This window comes from Lissotriton helveticus, chromosome 7, assembly GCF_964261635.1.
Source record: "Lissotriton helveticus chromosome 7, aLisHel1.1, whole genome shotgun sequence".
Taxonomy (NCBI): Eukaryota; Metazoa; Chordata; class Amphibia; order Caudata; family Salamandridae; genus Lissotriton; species Lissotriton helveticus.
In genome coordinates, this window is record NC_136068.1 from 1,723,615,558 (window position 1) to 1,723,633,685 (window position 18,128).

General features: G+C 50.4%; 1 protein-coding gene across 1 annotated transcript in view; it reads left to right on the forward strand.

The window, feature by feature from the left end:
* LOC144767644 (synapse differentiation-inducing gene protein 1-like) overlaps nt 1-16,401 on the forward strand; it is a 142,283-nt gene extending 125,882 nt beyond the window's left edge. Inside the window, exon 2 of the mRNA XM_078651042.1 lies at nt 16,090-16,401. Coding sequence (XP_078507168.1) covers nt 16,090-16,284 — 195 coding nt within the window. The 3' untranslated portion in view covers nt 16,285-16,401. The remainder of the gene's footprint in view (nt 1-16,089) is intronic.
* Nucleotides 16,402-18,128: the final 1,727 nt, after the last annotated feature.

Genomic DNA, 18,128 nt, shown 5'->3' on the forward strand with positions numbered 1-18,128 from the left:
GGCAGGTTCACCCCTAGACTTTTTGCTTGAAATGGTGATTTTGGGATTCTGCGCACTTTCACTGTGTCCCAGTGGAAAGTGCGTGCGCACTCTGAGTGCATGTGCTGAGCTAGGCCTGCCCGCCCATAGGAATGCATGGGGAATGTATGTGTCCCTGGTAGTTCCTGATGCGTGGGGTGTACAGGCTTGAGTCTGGTATGTGTAAACTCGTGAGAGTGAATGCTGCGAGATGGTGTATGCAGCATGTATGTGTCTAGTAGCGAAGCGCCATTTCTAGACATGGCTGTACGTGTGCTGTGAGGGTGCTGGCGTGTGATTGGCGGGAGCTGGCTGGCATGCCAGGCTCCAGGAAGTCTGGATGGGTCTGCCCGGTGGTGAGTGGGAGATTAGCATGAGTGATGTGTGGGAGGAGTGTACCTGTGTCCTGGATGGGCTGGGTTTTCCCCACACAATGCTGGCTCCGCCCCCCTGTGGTGTGTCTAATGACCCAAGCCCTGCCAGTGAATAGAGAGAGTGGCTGAGGTAAACAGAGTACTCAAGAACCAGCTGCGACTGGTTCCGCCCCCACTCTGCACCTTGAACAAAGGAATGCACTGTATAAAAATGGGGCTGTGTCCCCACAGAAGTTGTTCTTTTCCAGGATCCTGAGGGGGGCTGTTGCTGCTGTCGCTGGGCCAGAGGACCGCCACTTGGGGTGTCTCCCTGCCTGGAGACCCAGTGTGCTGGCTCTGGGCCCAGCCTTGTCCCCCCTGCCTGCCCAAGGACTGCTGGGACTCTGCCCTGCTTGCTGAGGGCACCTGGGAGCGCTTTATTTTACTTATAGCGCTTAAGAGCGCTTTATTTGGCTTGTAGCGCTTGGGAGCGCTGTGCCTTCACCCCAGCGCTGAGAGCGCTTTATTTTGAATTATAGCGCTTGGAGCGCTGTGATTATCTGCCTAGCGCTTGGGAGCGCGCCAATTGCTGTGCAGGTGCCCACCCTGCTCGTGGTGGCCTAGCGAGTGCCTACCTCGCTTTATATTTGCTTTGGCGGCGCGGGTGCCACCCCGCTCCTCGCCGCTTTGTTGTGCCCGTGGTTATCGATCTACGAGGGAGCCCACTCCTCGGATCATCTGGGAAGCCGCCTGCCTGCCTAGAAGCGAGCCGCCGCGCTGCCCGCGGCGACCCGGAAGTGGTGAGGCGGCCGACCAATCACAGTGCGGCCCCGGAGAGGCCGACCGGAAGTCCCGCCCCGCTGCCGCGACCCGGAAGTCAGGCAGGCCGGGGGCAAGACGAGAAGCAGCCTGCCGAGGAGAGCCCCGGGACCAGCGGGAGAGACCCGCCGTCGCTGGAGAACCCAGCGCGAACCCGGTGAGTGCAGGTGCCTGCAGAGGAGGGGGGGAGCGTCGGGACACATTGCCGGTGTCCGCCCCGCCCCCTCTCTGTAGCGCGACCTCGCGCCTGTAGTCAGTAGGAGCCTGCGAGGCTCAGGGGCATTTTTCTTGGAGCCACGAGGTGCCCCGGGGGCACCAGTTGTTTTGTCAGAGCCACGAGAGGCTCTTGGGGCATGATTGTGCTTCTGAGTCCCCCGTGAGGGACTCCAACAACCCCACAATTGTGTTTTGAGCCCAGAGAGGCTCAAGGAGGGCATTGGGATTTACTTGGAGCCCAGAGAGGCTCAGGGGACCAAATTAATTCTTGAGAGCCCAGCGAGGCTCCCACATTGGCCCCATTGTTGTTTTAGAGCCCTGAGAGGCTCTCCCTGGTTACCCACATTGTTCTGGCCAGAGCCTGCGAGGCTCCAGCAGTGGCCCAACAGTGATTCAGCTGCCCAGCACTTCGTGGGCAGCTGCCACGTTTAGGACCCTGGACATTGGACACAGGGCGTCCTAGCCCCAACAAGGCCAGTTGGCCTAGGGACAGTCACAGGTGGTGACTTACGTGAGTTGGCGCAATTGTTCATTTTGCTTACACCTCTGAATGTATTGTGATGCATCATGTGTTTTCCTCTTTACACCTCTGAATGAATGTTATGCATTGCATCATGTGTTTTCCTCTTACACCCCTACAGGTATTGTAATACATAGGTGGTTGTTTTCTCCCTAGTACAGGTGGTGCTAGTGAGGTCCTGATTACCAGTGATTACTGGTTGTGTGCTATTTTGTGCTATATTCTATGTACTAAGTGCTATTTCTGAAAGTGCTACTTCTGATTCCTGACAGTGGTCCAGGTGGCCCTGTCTTGTAAATATCCCCTGTAAATTCTGCCCGTGCCTCTGGCACATTGTAAAGTGTGTTTTATCTAATGTGTTTTGGTGTAATACAAAGGCTATTTTTATATAACCTTGTGTGGAGTTTCCTTTGTGGTGGGCCTTTGGGTGTTGTTGCTGGGGTGCGTGCGCAAATACTTAACTTACATCGCCTCCAAGTTTAGCCTTGCTGCTCGCGCCACGTTACCTAGAGGGTGAGTAGGGGTTATCTTGGCGTGTAACTCCCTTGCCCTGACTTGGGAGTGGTGGTCTCTGACTGACTTTGGCGAAAGCCCTGGCCAGCCAGGGATCCCATTTCCAACATTGGCGGCAAGCGGTGGGATAAGGATTTGTGTTTGCCTTGTACCTTAGTAGCAGCTGGCTGCACCACAAAACTCTGCATTTTAGATGACCACATTTTTGGGGATTATTGTTTTTGGTGAAATTCCATTGTTTCTTCTCCTGAAGAGTGTCATTTGATTGTGTTCAGTACATTTGTCCCCCGCCCTGCTTCCAGAGTTTGGTACCTGTGTCGCTTTTGGTCAGGTTGAGAAGTCAGGGGTGGTAGAAACTGCCTTACCGATCCGAGGGGAGGGTGTGTGTGGATGAATGGTGTGTTTTCCTGGACGCATGAGTATGAGTTCGCTTTGATAAGGAGATTGTTGAAGTTTTGGAATTGTGTCCTCTTACTTCAGATTGTTCCGTCCCCTGTGTTGCACGTGTCTGTGAGCATCTTGCCAAGATGGAGTCTGCTTTTAATGTCTGGGGTCTGTTTTTGCATGAACTGAGAGAGTTTTGCGAAGAGAGAGACATTGCAGTGAATGAGTCAGACACCCAGTCCCAACTTAGGGGTAACCTGATCCAATGGCAGAAGGATGACTGGGAGCGTGAGCACAGTGCGGAGAGGGCCCGGGTCTCACACCATGAGGGTGGTGGGTCAGAGGGGAGCCCTGAAGAGTCTGAGGAGGAAGAAGATGATAGCACAGGGACGCCAGCAGATAGTGAGGACCCCATAGATAGGGAGTCCCTTGCTGGGTCCAGTTTAGGAGGCAGCGCCTCATCCCTTTCCCTGTCCCCAGAGGAGCTGGAAGATAGGAGGAGAGAAAGGGAGCACCAGCTGGCTTTAGAGAAGCTCAGGTTGGAGCATGCCCAGGCTATGGCACAGCTGGGCATTAGAAAGCAACAGCTGGAGGTTAAGAAGCAACAGCTAGAGACCGAGAGGGTCTTAGCGCAGGAAAGGATAGAGGAGGCTGAGAGGGCCTCCACCAGAGGCGAAGTAGCTCTGGAGGGTAGACTATCCCCTGCGCGCAGTGTTGAGTTTCTGGATCCCCCAGGGAGGGTTGGGTCCAGTGGTGGCAGCTATTTAAATCTCAGTCTAGAAAGTCCCAGTTCCCAGAGTATGGTTCCTGTTTCCCCAGAGGAGGAGAATAGGTTGAGGTTTAGGAACCTTAGGAAACCGTCTCATCAGTCTTGGGAAGACTTTGAGGATGACTGTTGTAGAGCCCTGTGTGATTGGGTACGGGAGCCCACGAAATGTGATTGGGACCTATTGCTCGATATGTTTCTCAGAGAGCAGTTGCTCAGTTGTTGTTCACCAGGGTTGCGCCAACACCTGTTAGGGTGTGGATTGTCTGAACCATGTGAGCTGGCAGAGGAAGCAGACCGCTGGGAAGGGACCAGAGGTTCTGTAGAGTCATTGGTGAGTGACTCCAAAAGTAGTGGGTCAGGGATCTTCCAGCCCAGCGTGGTGGAAGAGGCTCAGTGTAGCCCAGCGAGGTCCCAGTATAGTGAGAAGGGTGGAGGGGCTGACTGCCTGGCTCAGTGGAGCAGGAGTCAGTGGGTGGCTGAGAGCCCCCAGAGGCCCGAAGCCCTGTCTCAGAACCTGGGTGGTTTCTTGAGGGAACACCAGGTTGGGGACCTAGGCTGTCCTGTTAACCCAGTTGAGGAGGATCTCCTAGTGAGTAGAGGACCTGGAGCGTCTGTAACCAGAGCTCCTGTGGTGCTAGAGTCTGGCAGTACCGCTCCGGTAGGGAGGGTACAGGAGTCCAGAGTGAGGAGTGATTGGGGGAGTTCCCCAGTGGAAGGACCAGTGGGTAAGGGACTACCCAGTTGGGCTAGGTTCCCGTGTAGTGACCATGGTAACACCACTTCTGGTCTGGGGGATCGTCACGCACTGTCAGGTGGACAGAGGGCGGGAGATCTGCGCCAGACAGACAGTCACGCAACAGATGTGACATTTGTTAGCCTCAGGGGGATTGCGTGTAAGTCCCCAGAAGTCCTGGAGTGCCAGGCAATTGTTCCACCGAAGGTTTTAGACCAGAGGTTGGAGGGCCAGGTTCAGGATCAGCCTGACCTGAAGGGTAGGACGACTGTAACCAGTGTCCTGACCGGTTCTTCGTCCAGAGGAACTTCTCCAGGTGGGAGAGGGCAGACCTCTGGAAGGGGGTGCAGAGGGTGGGAGAGCCCACCTCTGACCCCGGTGCAACCTGAGTGGATAAGTCCTGGGTTGGAATGGCGTTCTAGGTGTACCCCTCGCCGGAGGAGGAGGAACCCTAGAAGAAGAGGTAAGGGGAGGAGAGCCTTCCCTGAGACTCCTGGTCCGCCTGAGGTTGTAGGCCTTAGGCTGGAGAACCAGTGGCAGTCTAGTCCTGTCTTGCAGACAGGAAGAGTGGAAAATGGCTCCTATGTGCCAGGGGTTACTACCCCCCGCTCTGCGAATTGGCATGGACCAGTGGCACCTGGGTGGCCCAGGGCCTGGTCCTGGCCGCGGACAACTTGGGAGTACCAGTGGGGTAGCCCAGTTGGTCCAGACAGTGTGTTGAGAAGGAATCCCATGGGTTCACCGTGGCATAGAACAGGAGGGTGTCCCTGCAGTTGCGGGCCCGCGTCCGTGTTCTATCGCCCCAAGCAGGGAAGTCCATCACGGTGGTGATTGGTCTCCCCTGCGTTTTGGCTGGAAGGGGGTTATGTTGGACTTTGGCCCTTAGGGCAGGTTCACCCCTAGACTTTTTGCTTGAAATGGTGATTTTGGGATTCTGCGCACTTTCACTGTGTCCCAGTGGAAAGTGCGTGCGCACTCTGAGTGCATGTGCTGAGCTAGGCCTGCCCGCCCATAGGAATGCATGGGGAATGTATGTGTCCCTGGTAGTTCCTGATGCGTGGGGTGTACAGGCTTGAGTCTGGTATGTGTAAACTCGTGAGAGTGAATGCTGCGAGATGGTGTGTGCAGCATGTATGTGTCTAGTAGCGAAGCGCCATTTCTAGACATGGCTGTACGTGTGCTGTGAGGGTGCTGGCGTGTGATTGGCGGGAGCTGGCTGGCATGCCAGGCTCCAGGAAGTCTGGATGGGTCTGCCCGGTGGTGAGTGGGAGATTAGCATGAGTGATGTGTGGGAGGAGTGTACCTGTGTCCTGGATGGGCTGGGTTTTCCCCACACAATGCTGGCTCCGCCCCCCTGTGGTGTGTCTAATGACCCAAGCCCTGCCAGTGAATAGAGAGGGTGGCTGAGGTAAACAGAGTACTCAAGAACCAGCTGCGACTGGTTCCGCCCCCACTCTGCACCTTGAACAAAGGAATGCACTGTATAAAAATGGGGCTGTGTCCCCACAGAAGTTGTTCTTTTCCAGGATCCTGAGGGGGGCTGTTGCTGCTGTCGCTGGGCCAGAGGACCGCCACTTGGGGTGTCTCCCTGCCTGGAGACCCAGTGTGCTGGCTCTGGGCCCAGCCTTGTCCCCCCTGCCTGCCCAAGGACTGCTGGGACTCTGCCCTGCTTGCTGAGGGCACCTGGGAGCGCTTTATTTTACTTATAGCGCTTAAGAGCGCTTTATTTGGCTTGTAGCGCTTGGGAGCGCTGTGCCTTCACCCCAGCGCTGAGAGCGCTTTATTTTGAATTATAGCGCTTGGAGCGCTGTGATTATCTGCCTAGCGCTTGGGAGCGCGCCAATTGCTGTGCAGGTGCCCACCCTGCTCGTGGTGGCCTAGCGAGTGCCTACCTCGCTTTATATTTGCTTTGGCGGCGCGGGTGCCACCCCGCTCCTCGCCGCTTTGTTGTGCCCGTGGTTATCGATCTACGAGGGAGCCCACTCCTCGGATCATCTGGGAAGCCGCCTGCCTGCCTAGAAGCGAGCCGCCGCGCTGCCCGCGGCGACCCGGAAGTGGTGAGGCGGCCGACCAATCACAGTGCGGCCCCGGAGAGGCCGACCGGAAGTCCCGCCCCGCTGCCGCGACCCGGAAGTCAGGCAGGCCGGGGGCAAGACGAGAAGCAGCCTGCCGAGGAGAGCCCCGGGACCAGCGGGAGAGACCCGCCGTCGCTGGAGAGCCCAGCGCGAACCCGGTGAGTGCAGGTGCCTGCAGAGGAGGGGGGGAGCGTCGGGACACATTGCCGGTGTCCGCCCCGCCCCCTCTCTGTAGCGCGACCTCGCGCCTGTAGTCAGTAGGAGCCTGCGAGGCTCAGGGGCATTTTTCTTGGAGCCACGAGGTGCCCCGGGGGCACCAGTTGTTTTGTCAGAGCCACGAGAGACTCTTGGGGCATGATTGTGCTTCTGAGTCCCCCGTGAGGGACTCCTACAACCCCACAATTGTGTTTTGAGCCCAGAGAGGCTCAAGGAGGGCATTGGGATTTACTTGGAGCCCAGAGAGGCTCAGGGGACCAAATTAATTCTTGAGAGCCCAGCGAGGCTCCCACATTGGCCCCATTGTTGTTTTAGAGCCCTGAGAGGCTCTCCCTGGTTACCCACATTGTTCTGGCCAGAGCCTGCGAGGCTCCAGCAGTGGCCCAACAGTGATTCAGCTGCCCAGCACTTCGTGGGCAGCTGCCACGTTTAGGACCCTGGACATTGGACACAGGGCGTCCTAGCCCCAACAAGGCCAGTTGGCCTAGGGACAGTCACAGGTGGTGACTTACGTGAGTTGGCGCAATTGTTCATTTTGCTTACACCTCTGAATGTATTGTGATGCATCATGTGTTTTCCTCTTTACACCTCTGAATGAATGTTATGCATTGCATCATGTGTTTTCCTCTTACACCCCTACAGGTATTGTAATACATAGGTGGTTGTTTTCTCCCTAGTACAGGTGGTGCTAGTGAGGTCCTGGTTACCAGTGATTACTGGTTGTGTGCTATTTTGTGCTATATTCTATGTACTAAGTGCTATTTCTGAAAGTGCTACTTCTGATTCCTGACAGTGGTCCAGGTGGCCCTGTCTTGTAAATATCCCCTGTAAATTCTGCCCGTGCCTCTGGCACATTGTAAAGTGTGTTTTATCTAATGTGTTTTGGTGTAATACAAAGGCTATTTTTATATAACCTTGTGTGGAGTTTCCTTTGTGGTGGGCCTTTGGGTGTTGTTGCTGGGGTGCGTGCGCAAATACTTAACTTACATCGCCTCCAAGTTTAGCCTTGCTGCTCGCGCCACGTTACCTAGAGGGTGAGTAGGGGTTATCTTGGCGTGTAACTCCCTTGCCCTGACTTGGGAGTGGTGGTCTCTGACTGACTTTGGCGAAAGCCCTGGCCAGCCAGGGATCCCATTTCCAACAATCACTTTTTAGGAATAGTAATTAGCACATAGAACACTTTTAGAACAAGTTAGCACACAACCAGTAAATTCTGGTAAAGGGTAAGTACCTCCTAAGCAACCCTAACCACCTTAGGAAAATATTGCGCAGGGAACCAAGACCTCACTAGCAACACCTGTACTAGGAGAAAAACAACCACCTAAGTATCACCAACATTTAGGGGTCTAAGCATAGGAACATTACACATGATGCATTAACATTCAGAGGTGTAGGACAGAAAACACATGATGCATCAAAACACATTAAGAGGTGTAAGCAAGGAAAAACACATGATGCATCAAAACACATTCAGAGGTGCAAGCACAAGCAATTGCGCAAAACTCACATGAGCCACAACCTGTGGCAGTCCCTAGGCCCTCTGGCCTTGTTGGGGCTAGGACGCCCTGTGTCCCAAATGTCAGGGGCCTAAACGTGGCAGTTGCCCACAAAGTGCTGGGCAACTGGTTCAGACAATGATGGCCCAACGCTGGAGCCTCGTAGGCTCTGGCCAAAAGCACTGTCCCCTGAGACCCTCTGGGCTCTAAACAAATGGGGCACTCAAGAGCCTCTCAGGGCTTGTGAGAACTGATGCCCCCAGGAGCCTCGCTGGACTCTTAAAACAATTGTGACGCTTCTGAGCCTCTTGGGGCTCTCAGAAATAAATGTGCCCCCACGAGCCTCTCTGGGCTCGAAACACAAAATGCGGCCGTCGTTGGAGTCCCTCCTGGACTCAAAAACACAGAGATGCCGCCTCGAGCCTCGCAGGCTCGTAAATACAAATGCCCCCGGGAGCCTTCTCAGGCTCCACACACTTTTGGAGCGGTCCGCTGCCATCCGGGGCCGCTCTGACCTTTGCACTGAGCCTCCAGCCCTCCCGCACTCACCGGCTGTCTCTTGAATCCTCCGGTGGCGGTCCTGGGTGGCGGGACTCGACCCAAGAGCTCCCGCTCCTCTCTCTGGGCTCTCTCCTCGGTGCGGGGCTCTCCCCTCCTCACGCAAGCACCGACAGCCCTGCTCCACTCGTCAACACAGTCAGGTCCCGGGCCGGCAGCCAATCACAGCGCGGCCCGGGAATGACATCACGGGGCTGTCCCGCAGTCCCGCCCCCGGCCTGCCTGGCTTCCTGGTCACGGGCCGGGCGGCGATTTTCGGCTGTCCCGGGCCGCGGTGGAGATGCGGGGAGACACACGAGGGGAAGGCTCCCTCAGTAATTTAAATATAAAGCGAGGTAGGCACTCGCTATGCTCCGCAATCTCGGGCAAATGCCGGGTGGGCACCGGCTTGGCACACAAAGCGCTTCCCAGCGCTAGATGAAAATGAAAGCGCTCCCAGCGCTTAGCATTGAAAATAAAGCGCTCCCAGGGCTACAAGCAAGCAGAGCCTCAGCAAAAGTTCTTAGGTAGGGAGGGGGGCAAGGCTGGGCCCAGAGCCAGCTCACTGGGCCTCCAGGCAGGGAGGCAATCCAAGTGGCGGTTCTCCTGCCCAGCAGCAGCAGCCCCCTCAGGATCCTGGAAGAGAACAACAGGTAAGGGGACACAGCCCCTTCTTATACTACTAAATCCTTTGTTTGGAGGTGCAGGGTGGGGGAGAAACCAGTCGCAGCTGGTTTTGGAGCACCCTTGATGGCTCAACCACCCCTTTCATTCACTGGGGAGGCTAGGGTCTTTAGACGCACCACAGGGGGCGGAGCCAGCATTGTGTGGGGAAAGCCCAGCCCCATTCAGGAACCAGGTGAAGCCCTCCCTCACATCACTCACGCTGATCTCTCCACTCACTCCTGGGCAGACCCATCCAGACTTCCTGGAGCCAGGCTTGCCAGCCAGCTCCAGCCAATCATGCTCCAGCACCCTCACTGCACACACACATCAATGTCTAGAAGTGGCACTTCCCCACTAGACACATACGAGCCGCACATACCATTGCGCAGCATTCACTCTCACGAGTACGCACATACCAAACTCGAGCCTGCACACCTCACGCATCAGGAGCTACCAGGGACACAGATATTCCCCATGCATTCCTACGGGAGGGCAGGCCAACCTTACTCCACGCACGCACTTTGCCCTGGGACCCAGGGAAAAAGTGCGCCAAGCCAGAAATCAGGAACGCCAGGTCGCCATCAAAAGCGAAAAGTCCAGGGGTGAACCAGCCACAAAGGCCCGGGTCCAACAGTAGTGTTGTGATTGGCTCAGGGGAGCCTAGCTGCTTCCTGTTCCATGTTCCAGCTGGAGCGACGAGGAGGACGCAGCGAGGAGGTAAGTTTAATTTCAATTTAAGTTTCCCTTTTCCCGCCTTCCCGCCTCCCTGCCTCACCACCCCATATCCGTGCCGACTGCCACTGATCGTACATCTGCTTAAGGTTCCTTAATGCAGCGCGAAAGGTATCACAGGTTAATAATCTGTAAGGATTTGAATGGTGTGGCAGGCCAAAATGGCAAAAGACTTTGCCAGCTTTGGTGCTTGATAGTCTAGTGGTAAAGTTCTGATGTTCCACCTGCAACTTGAAAAATAATAGCCAGGCATTGGCGATCCACTATGAACCTGAGGTCTGGAGTATGAAAATGTGGACTATGTGTGCAGTAATGAGTTTAAGATTGCATACCTGAATTTTGAATCGGAGCTCCCTGCTTTATCAGGTGCTTTTAGGAAAACACAGCTATTTGAAAATATATTTAGTTTGTCTTTGATGCCTGGCTAACTGGAAAATTTAGCCAGAATTCACATTCCAAAAGGAGATGAAAGTGGTCAAGACTGAAAAGGGAGAGGCCTGTCAGTGCCCCTCCATTAAACGACCACAGCTTGAAAGATGTGTTATGACCTGAAAAGTTTGCCATGATTAATGTAAAGCCCGGTTTTGCTATTTTAGTACATTGGGCTTTGCGTTAAAAAGTATGCACTGATCCACCTAAGTTATACTAAAGTAACATCCCTTTGACGCAGAGTTCTGGTAAGAGCTGTTTGAGCTGACAAAGGGGACCCCTACCAGTGCAAAATACTTTTTGCACTAGAAAGTAAATACACTTACTTGAGTTTTCTCTGCTTTACATAATTTTGTCCTGGCACAAACCTTTAGTAATGCTGGCCCAGAGTCCATCCTCCTCCAGGTCCCTTGATTTACACATTTTTTATGGTTATGTCTCACTTTGCATTCCATCTAATTTTCCTTTCTTCCACTCAACATTCACATGAGACAGCTTCAACCAGATATTCTTCCCTCCGATCACTCAAATAGTGAGCCAGTGATGTGACAGTACTAGCCTCGTGGCCTTTAAATTTACACATGTGTAATACTTGGCTTGAATTCCAGTGAGTGCAGCCTGACTTCTTCTTGCAGGGTTTAATAGTTCACTCACACTCGCTTGGATTCAGTCCTACCCTCTCACTTAGCCTCATTCACTTAATCCCAGGCACACTTGCACTCAATTTTACTTACTTTGACTCACTCAGTGTCACCAACTCATGTAGTCTCACTCATTCTCACTCTGTCCCACTCAGGCTCACTCATGCTCAGTTGCTCCTATTCCCACTCATTATCCTTCATTCTGATTCACTCAATCTCACTCTGGCCCACTCTGTCACACTCATTCTCACTTAATCTCTCTAACTCACTTAAACCCTCTCTGACACACACAGTCTCACTCACCTGCAGTCACTGTCACTTATTCTCACTGAGTCTCACTCTGTCTCACTTATTCACTCAGTTCCACTCATTCTGATTCACTCATTATTAACCCTGGGCGAAGCACTACGCTCCGCTCGCGGAGTTTGCGAAGTTTTTGCAACTTCGCACTACGCGAGCGGCACGTAGCACAGTGCGAACATGCGTAGTGCAGCGTAGCCTAGTGCAGCGCTCATTTTTTGCTTGTTCGCGGTCCTGAACGTCATGTTCGCGACCGCGAGCAAGCAAAATGACATCCCGGCGAGATTCTCAACGCGAGGAGGTCAGGTTTCTCATTGTGAGTGGTTGCGCATTCTCGCGACCGCTCTCAATGAGGAAATACCTGTTCGCGTTGAGAAAGCTGCCGCTCGAGTAATAATCTCCTCGAGCAGCAGAAAACTACAGCTCGCACTGTGCAAGATGCCGTTTTCAATGCTTGCACAGTGCCGGATGCTTGTCCGCACTGTGCAATCATTGAAAACGCATCTTGCATAGTGCGAACATGCTACTACGCAGCTCGCGTAGTGCTACGTGAAGTTCGCGTAGTGCGAAGTGCACTTCGCGTAGCTTCGCGTAGCGCTACTTCGCGAACTACGCCCACCCTTACAGTCATTATCACTCTGGAATATGCGTCTCCCCTTATTCATTCTAACTCAGTCAGTCTTACTGACTCATTCTCGCTCGGTCTCACTGACCCACGCAGTCTTGCTGATTCTCGCACTGACTCACTCAACCTTACCCATACTCACTTATTCTCACTGAGTCATATACCTTCTTACTCGTTCTGATCAGTTCAATCTCTCTCACAGTCTCATTCAGACCCATTCACGCTCACTCATTCCAACTCAATCTCCATCTGACTCACATTCTCCCTGATCCACTCATTCTCATTCATTTCAAGTCACTCAATGTCACTCATTGTCACTCACTCCCAATCATTCTCCCTCATTCTGTCTCACTCAGTCTCACTGTGAATCTGTCTCAATGATCTCAGTGCTAAAAGCAGTAACCCACCTTTTTACCTACATAAAATAAAAGTCTGTCATCTGTGTGTTAGATGATGCGCTTTGCAGGAGACATATCTACCTTCTCTACTACTTTCATTCAAATCTGGGACTTTACAAAACACAGATCTCTCCATCAAGTGCATTAACCACCAGAGTTATCTCACCATTAATACTATTTCCTGAGATGTACAGGGCACTTTCACATCAGTTGCCTTAACCCAATCAAATAATTTAAAATGTAGTCTATGCAACCAATTAAGCATAGCAGGTGTACTACACTGCTTCTCCATGTTGCCAATGTCTTTGTGGCAGGGCTTTAAAACAAAATGTAGTAGTTGTGGCCCTGGTTTTGCTTTGGGATTGCACCACTTATTTGGCACAACCCCAAAGCCAAATCGAATTCGTTAAATCTCATAATGCGCTTAAATGTACTCATGACATACCTGATAAACATATGTGTGAGGCCTTAATATCTGATGTCACTTCTTGTGATGTTACTTCCAGTGAGGTCACGTGCAATGTCATGTGTAGTGACATCATGCGCTTTGATGGCACGCATCATTATTTCACTTGCATACTGCCTAACCTGGTTAGTCCCCTAACTTCTTTTTTAGGACTTGTGCCCTGTTTACAGTATCAACTGAAATTTAGATAGAACACTCTTGAAATGCAGAAGTTGTGTTACAAAATGACTAAATAAATAGATGAATGCATGAATACATATGGGGAGAGATGGGCTAAATGTATAGGGAGTAAACCTGGGGAGAAGAGCCCATCACTTCAGACAGAGAGCAAATGAGAGCAGGACGTTGTGCGATGCCCTCTGTCATTTATTGGGGTACACAGCTGGGCGCGGTGTGCATCACCGTTTTGTTGCCTGCACTAAACCCAGCAAAGAAGGCTTATGATGTGGAGGTATACTCTGGCTAGCTTTTGCTGCTGAGTACAAGGCACAGCCTTCACCAGATGCGTCGGCAGTTCTTGCGCGCCACCTGCTGGTTGTTTTTGAGAAATATAAAGCGACTAATTAAACTCTCGTGGCGCTGGTGCTAGGCGAAATGTCACGCATACACAAACTGTATATGTAAATGTTTAGAATCTGTCTACCGATGGATTTTCTAGCAAAGTTATCACAGGTGAAGCACCTTTCATCTGAGCTCTCCAATCTCTGTTTGCTCTTTCCGTGTATGTAATCTTGGCTTTTCATGGTATTATCGGCACTCCAATGTATAGTTATACCCACTTCTTTAGATGAATTCTACGCCGACCACACTTCTAACCTAAATATCGTTCTAGCTGCTAGTCTTCTCCTATCTGTCTTCCTCCACATTTCACTTTTCCTCACGATACCCGTCCTCGCCGTTCTCTTCCATCCTCTCTCCATGCCTGTATCATGTTCTGATGTTATTCCACTCATAACCCCAAACACTCTTTACCTTTCAGTTCCCCCATGACCTCGTTCTGCTGTCTTGGTGAGCTTTTGTTACACATACTTTAAGCAATTTATATAAAAGATGTAAGACACTTGAGAGGTATCTATAAATGAGAGGTATAACGCAGGCGCAGCCGATAAAGGTGAGAGCAGCGGGGCGGTGGAGTGCGAAGGGGAAGTCCACATACGCGGGATAAGGAAAATAAATAAAAAAATATATAACCAATTACCTTGCACCCGTCGCATCGCCGAGCCAATGCCAGCTCCCACCTGTCTTTACTGCATTTTACTTTTTATTTCGATCCCTGCTTTCTTTCTTCTAGCACTTCCCCCTTCTGTTCTCCACTTACATATCTAGTCTGTATATGGCTTTGTTCCTACATACTCATCTCATTATTTCCCATTTTTTCTGTTCATTTCCTTCACTCCATCTGGCACATGGTATTCCCTTCTCAGATTTTCCTTTCCTATTCCCCTTCCTCTCTTGTCTCCTTTCTCTCATTCCCTTTCTCTATCTCCCAACTTCGGGGCATATCAGCAAGGGCCGGCGATAATTATCGCTAAGCGCACTTGGCGCTAGGATAATTATCACCGGCCAACTCTGAATTTTATTGCGGAGATAGCATGCTATCAGCAACGCTTATCTCCAAAGCGATAAAGTTCAGAGCGCAAGCAGCCAACTGTGCGATTATTGCTGGAAATCCAGGGATAATCGCACAACTTTTGGCGATAGCTTGCTGATAGGGCTACACATACTTAGCCATGATATCCACCTTCCATAGAATATCATGGCTAAGTCAGTTTCAAAGCAGGCGTAAGGAAAGTAGCGATAACAGAGGTTATCGCTACTTTTCTTGTTGCTATGCTTCTTTGCGTGAGGCTTGATAATAGGAGAAATGTCTCTTAGCGACATTTCACCCGTTATCCTGGGGAGGAACGCCCACTTTGCATCTCATTAGCGATGCAAACCTGGGCGTTAAGGGAAAGGGCGAAGAAGAATGGATTCACGCGTTAGCCTGTCCTTGCTTGTAGGGCATTAAAATGATCGCCGCTTTTCGTCCGAAAACTGACGCTAAAGCGGCGATAATATTAACTCCTGCCCTTGCTGATATGCCCCTTCGTTCTTATAATATATCCTATGCTCCTCTTTCAGCATCCTCATTTTTTACCACCTCTTTCTCAACATTTCTGCAGCAAACTTCTCTTCTTTCCCCTCATCACTGCTGTCTTTCATAGTCCATAAGCTACTCGTCAAATGTCTCCCTTTCTTTAATTTCTAGTCTCTATTTGGACTTCTTCTTTCATCCACCCATCTCATTCTCTCACTCATTTTTTCTCAATCTTTCCCTAGTCTTCATTCTTTCCCCTTTCACATTGCCTTCGTTTCCCCAATTCCTTTCTTAATTGTCTTTCCTATCTCCTTTACTTTTCTTTTTTCCTTTTTTTCTCCCACTTTTCCACGTTTGCTGCAATTCTCTGACTTACCTCCTGATCCATATCTCCTTCTTCCTCCTCCCGTACCTTTCTCCCTTCCTCACGTCCTCTTCCTTCCACCCCTTCCTCGTCCCCCTTTCATTCATTCCTGGCTAGTGTTGTGCATTGGTGCACTGCACATGATGTGGTGCACAGAGTATACCCGCTATTCACCTGCCTCAGTCTGTGTTGCATTGTTTTGTGTTGGTGGTGGAGTTCTGTATGTGGTGTGATGAGTCTGGTGTATTAAGCTGCACTGTGCCTGATGGGGTACACACACAAAGGCTTCACTTTCCTTGCCTCTGTCCGGGTTACCTTGTCATGAATGTGGTGGTTTGCATTTAGTATGTTGTGTGCTGTTTGTGGTATAGAACAGCAAAGCATTGCACATGATGATTTATGGACACAGTGGGCTGTGTCATCCCCGGCTTCACTCTATGTTGCCTTGATTTATGTTATGTATATCATGTGCTGAGCGTGCTATGCTGTGTTGTATTTTGGACACTGCATATGGGGGCATAGCGCATAGTTATCCTTGCATTGCTTGCCCCAGTCTATGTTGATCTGTGATGTATTTGGTAGTTTTTGATTTGTAGGTGATGTGCTTGAGTGTGGTGCATTGTGGTGCACTGTACATCACGAGGTGCAGAGAGTTTGCCCTGCATGTCCCCTGCCAGATCACCATATCAGCGTGCCCCTGTCCATGTGGGTCAACGTTCTAACCTCCTCGTCTCTTTTTCAGACCATAGCAGCCAATCAGCAAGGAGACTTCCTGAAAGCGCGGCGTGCGTCAGACAGAGCACTGACCCTGAACCGCGTGGCCCTCACCATCGGCGCAGTCATCTACCTTGCCGGGACCAGCTACCTGATATTTGGGATTTTAGCCAAATGGGACGCCTACAAGGACCCGAGAACCTACAAATTTTACCTTGGATAACAGGCAGCCCAGCTTCCTTCTTGTCTCCGGCTACCTGTATATGTATACAACTGTTCCATATGTTCCTTCTGCTTGCTGTTTGTGTACCATGGCAAGTTCTATCCCTAATACTGTCAAGGTCGTAGTCATTGTCAACCATGACATGGTATTTACATGTGGCTTTGCTTTATAACTAATTACGTATATACGTGAACATTTTTGAACATTATAGAATGTCTAGGTCCTGCCATTCAGGGTCAATTCAGAAAATGCCCACATAATTCTGGAGATAACTTGCTGAACCGAAATTAAATAAAAAAGAAAATTCAAAGGGTTTGAAAGTCAAAATGCAACTAATGCATCATTAAATCACATAAACATATATGTATATATGGATCCTGCTTTCATATTTTCATCAAGTTTGACCTCGAATCCAGACCATTTTTATAAACTCGTGCTTTCTAAGTTTGTGTTTAACAATGTTCGTTAATTGTGTCTATTTCCATTTAATGGCACCACAGCAAATACATCATTTTAAGTCTCAGCTGCGCACTACTTTGGCTGTCTGTTTGTAGACCTATTGTTTCCGATATAACAATAATTAACAAGCATTTACAATGCAATAGGTCTCGCAGCATTAAAGTTTGAGCTATTGGCATTGTAAATGACAATGCCTTTTATTAAATTTTTTTCAAAACCTGCAATCGGTGCATAAACACGCACTTTGAACGTATAGTCCTTGTTTTTTAACTGTCGCCTGCCCAAGATCAGGAAGCAGGCATACCAAACCGGCACCTCCTCACCACTTCTTGTCAGCCAATAGCAACCCCCCATCTCCAGCATACACAGAGAACTACACTGCTATGGCACAGCACTACCAACTGCCTGCATTCCTGCCCCTACACTATTACCCCGCGGTGCAGCCACAAAACAATGGCTACATTGCCCGTGTCTGCCCCGCAAAACGTTGTTCCTGCCATGGAGGTTTCCCACAGCCGGGTGCAGTTAATAAATACAGGGACCCAAAGATATGTGGCATCAAAGAAGAAGAACGGACGTGGTACAGGTAGGCTTTATTTATTTATTAGTTTTGAATTTTATATAGCGCAAACTTTACCCGCAGGTATCAGAGCGCTTTAAATCTGCATGCTTATAACAAGCAAGACTAGCACTCTATATTACTGACAATTTTGCTTAGCATAAGCAACAGCTAACCATTCACAAACAATGTTTATATACCAATTGCAAATTTAAAAAAAATGAATGCAAAGCATTGTCATTTACAATGCTAGTAACTCAAACTTTAATGCTGCGAGACCTATTGCATTGTAAATGCTTGTTTAAAACAGCCTGCCTACCTCATAATTTGACAGTCAGTAATTCGATGGATGCCAAATCCCTATAAATAAATAAGGAGAAGAGGGAAATCAGATCTTGGACCAGGTTCAGCATGGATCATGGACCAGTGGCCAACAAACTTGTCAACTATGCTCTCTTGCATTATACAGGTCATTAGCGTTTTAGCATTGGTAATGGATTCACTTTCTCAGAACATGTCAAAACCATCTGCACCCTGGTTTTGGTCTTTTCAGATTTTCAGGAAAATTCTCCCTTTCATTCCTTCATCTGGCAGAAAGACTTGGTACAAGCACTTATTTACATAATTGACTATTGTAACAACTCACTGGTTGTCTACCTAAAAATCTGACCCAAAGCTTGTAGCTTTTTAAAAATGCCTAGAGTGATATTGTGTCTAAGGAAAGACACCACTTCAAAATCTGCACTGAATGCCAGTACACAAGAAATGCAACTTCGAGGCCCTGGGTTTGGGTCATAAAACGGCTCATAATACAAGTCAGATTACT